Consider the following 2,569-nt stretch of genomic DNA (forward strand, 5'->3'; position numbering starts at 1 on the left):
TGGAGGATTGGTGCAGTTTTACCCAAAATATTGTACAAATAGTATGATGCATTTCACGATCACATAGTGTACATCATTGTTTGAGGAATAAAGAGCAGATCATTTTGATACCAAGAAAGAAACATCTAGAAGATATTAAACCAGAGATACATTCACACACCTGAATATGAGCGTTTAGAGCTGAACTAATACAAATAACGAGTGGTAACTAGGCTAATCTAATAGGGAAACATACAAACAACACATGCATATACCAGAAACATTTGTAACTGATTAATTATAGTCTAAAATAAAGAAAATGTCTTTGTGTGTTATGCGTATTGTGAGCATGGGGGTAGTTTGCTGGTCAGCCAGGCCGTTGGTGCCTGGCACCGGAGGTCATTTACTTCTCTTTGGAATGTGTTTGAAGTTCGATGGGGAGACGAGAGTGGTGAAACTGTTTAGCATCTCCTTGATAGTGGGGGGAACCATTGGCAATTTAGCACCCATATAACTGTAGAATATGGGGCCAGGACTGTAATTTATATGCAAATGTCAAAAGGCTAAAAAGGTTTCTAAGACATAAAGCCCCAATGATCATCCATGATCTTAAGCAGATGCTACATAAGTAACAAATGTTTGTTATCCAAAATAATAAAAAAGTAATAATTATTTTTTACCCTTGTGTTTTAAATATCTGTAGCTGTTTTGCACCCTTAACCCTTCATTTCTGACCCTGTGGTGGACATGTTGCTGATGATGAGTAATAAAGAGTTTGGTAAAAGTCTTCTGCAGTAGTAGATGACTTCTTATTGACCTTTATCCATTAAATTTTTCCAGAGAATGTAGCACTATGGGGCAAATCTAGTCAGTCATCAACTTACGCGGGCTCTGGACCTGAATTGGCTCTTGATGGATCGTTGACCAGCTGGACCCACACTAATGATCAGACCAACCCGTGGTGGAGAGTTGATCTACTGAAAGTATACAGCGTGAAAAGAGTCACCATCACTAATAGACCGAGCCTTGGTTCCAGGATAAACGGAGCTGTGATTCGTATCGGGAACTTTCTTGACATTTACAGCAACACCATGTGAGAATTTCTTTCTTTTGATTTGATTTCTGTGGCTGAAGTGAAGGATGAACAGAAATTTCTTTGTGTAGATGTGGTGTGATTTCTACTCTTGGAAACAGTGGCACGGCCACATTCTCATGCGGTGGGATGGTGGGACGTTATATGGTTGTTCATATTCCTGGAAGTCGGAAGACTCTTAGTCTTGTTGAAGCTGGAGTTTACGGGACTTTGGCAGGTAATTCGTTGTTGTAGAGCACTTTATTGAATGTAATAAATACCTTTTTTTAGAAACTTGCTTTAAACGCATAGTTACATAGTTACATAGATACTGGCCATCGGGAGCACCGGGACATTCCATTCAAGTAGTGGGCCGATCGCCGAAACGAGGGAGACCTCCCCGATATTAGGCACTGTTTTTAAATTACAGCGCATGCGAAACCACATAAAGCAAATACTCCAAAAGTGTGAATCAGCGCTACCCGATGCATCCGCCAGCCGCACGTCAAAGCAGAGCGGGATCAGTCACCCGCACAGCGCCGTGCTTCTGCCACGATTTATAAGTGATAAACAGCGCAAGTCGCTTGATCCATTCAGATGTGACACGGAATTGTTATACAGTCGTGTGATATGAGAACATTAAAGGTTCTGTAGTGATGCTGGCTGAAAAGAGCCAGGTTAGGTATATTGGGTATACCTAATTAGGTATATTGGAAAACTGCATTTTAAACAAGAACTTCTTTTTAGATGTTAGGTTCTAATGAATTTACATTTAAGTAAAATGTTAATTAAATAAGGGCCTGATTAAAGATAAATATCAGTGTCTTATATAAATTAGTTGTTTATTATTTACAAATAATAAAGTTCTTAAAGGGAGATTCACCGAAAAATGAAAATTGTCATAATTTACTCAACATCATGTCATTCCAAACCTATATGTATTTCTTTCTTCTGTGGAACATAATTTGAGAAATTCAAGAAATTTTTGTCTATACAGTAGAAATCAAGGGTAACCAAAATGGTTTGGTAGCATTCTACAAAATCTTCTTTTGTGTTCAACAGAAGATAGTCGTTTGTAACAACATGAGGGTGAGGAAATGATGACAGAATTTATTAGCAGTAACTTTCCAGCAGTCTAGCTCAAAATCAATGCTTTACTGTCATGTGCTTTTCTATGTGACAAAAATGTATTATTAAGTTCGTTGCATTTGTCGTGAATTCAGTCATATCTATCAGTATTCGTTTTTGTCCTGTTTTATGTATTCATTTATTTACTCCAATTGAAGGCCCTATGACCCATCAAAACATTCAAGAGGGAATTTGTGGGCCGGATTGGCTCGATTTGTCCAGAGCAAAATTTTAAACCCCAGTCCATCCCCCAGATTGCAACTCATACCACTGCCCCCCCACCCCCTCCACCGAACGTAAGTTTGAGGGGGCCCCATAGCAAATTCAGTGCACAGGGCCCAGAATTCCTAGCGACGGCCCTGTAACTAGTATGACAGTATTCATGCTTTA

General features: G+C 39.2%; 1 protein-coding gene across 1 annotated transcript in view; it reads left to right on the top strand.

Moving 5' to 3' along the window:
* Positions 1-1,289, top strand: part of LOC107741022 (fucolectin-5-like) — a gene marked incomplete at its 3' end in the record, with an annotated part of 2,326 nt that extends 1,037 nt beyond the window's left edge. Inside the window, exons 2-3 of the mRNA XM_016553598.1 lie at positions 820-1,072; positions 1,174-1,289. Coding sequence (XP_016409084.1) covers positions 820-1,072; positions 1,174-1,289 — 369 coding nt within the window. The remainder of the gene's footprint in view (positions 1-819; positions 1,073-1,173) is intronic.
* Positions 1,290-2,569: the final 1,280 nt, after the last annotated feature.

Source organism: Sinocyclocheilus rhinocerous, unplaced genomic scaffold (assembly GCF_001515625.1).
Source record: "Sinocyclocheilus rhinocerous isolate Xijiao unplaced genomic scaffold, SAMN03320098_v1.1 scaffold3787, whole genome shotgun sequence".
NCBI classification, from domain to species: Eukaryota; Metazoa; Chordata; class Actinopteri; order Cypriniformes; family Cyprinidae; genus Sinocyclocheilus; species Sinocyclocheilus rhinocerous.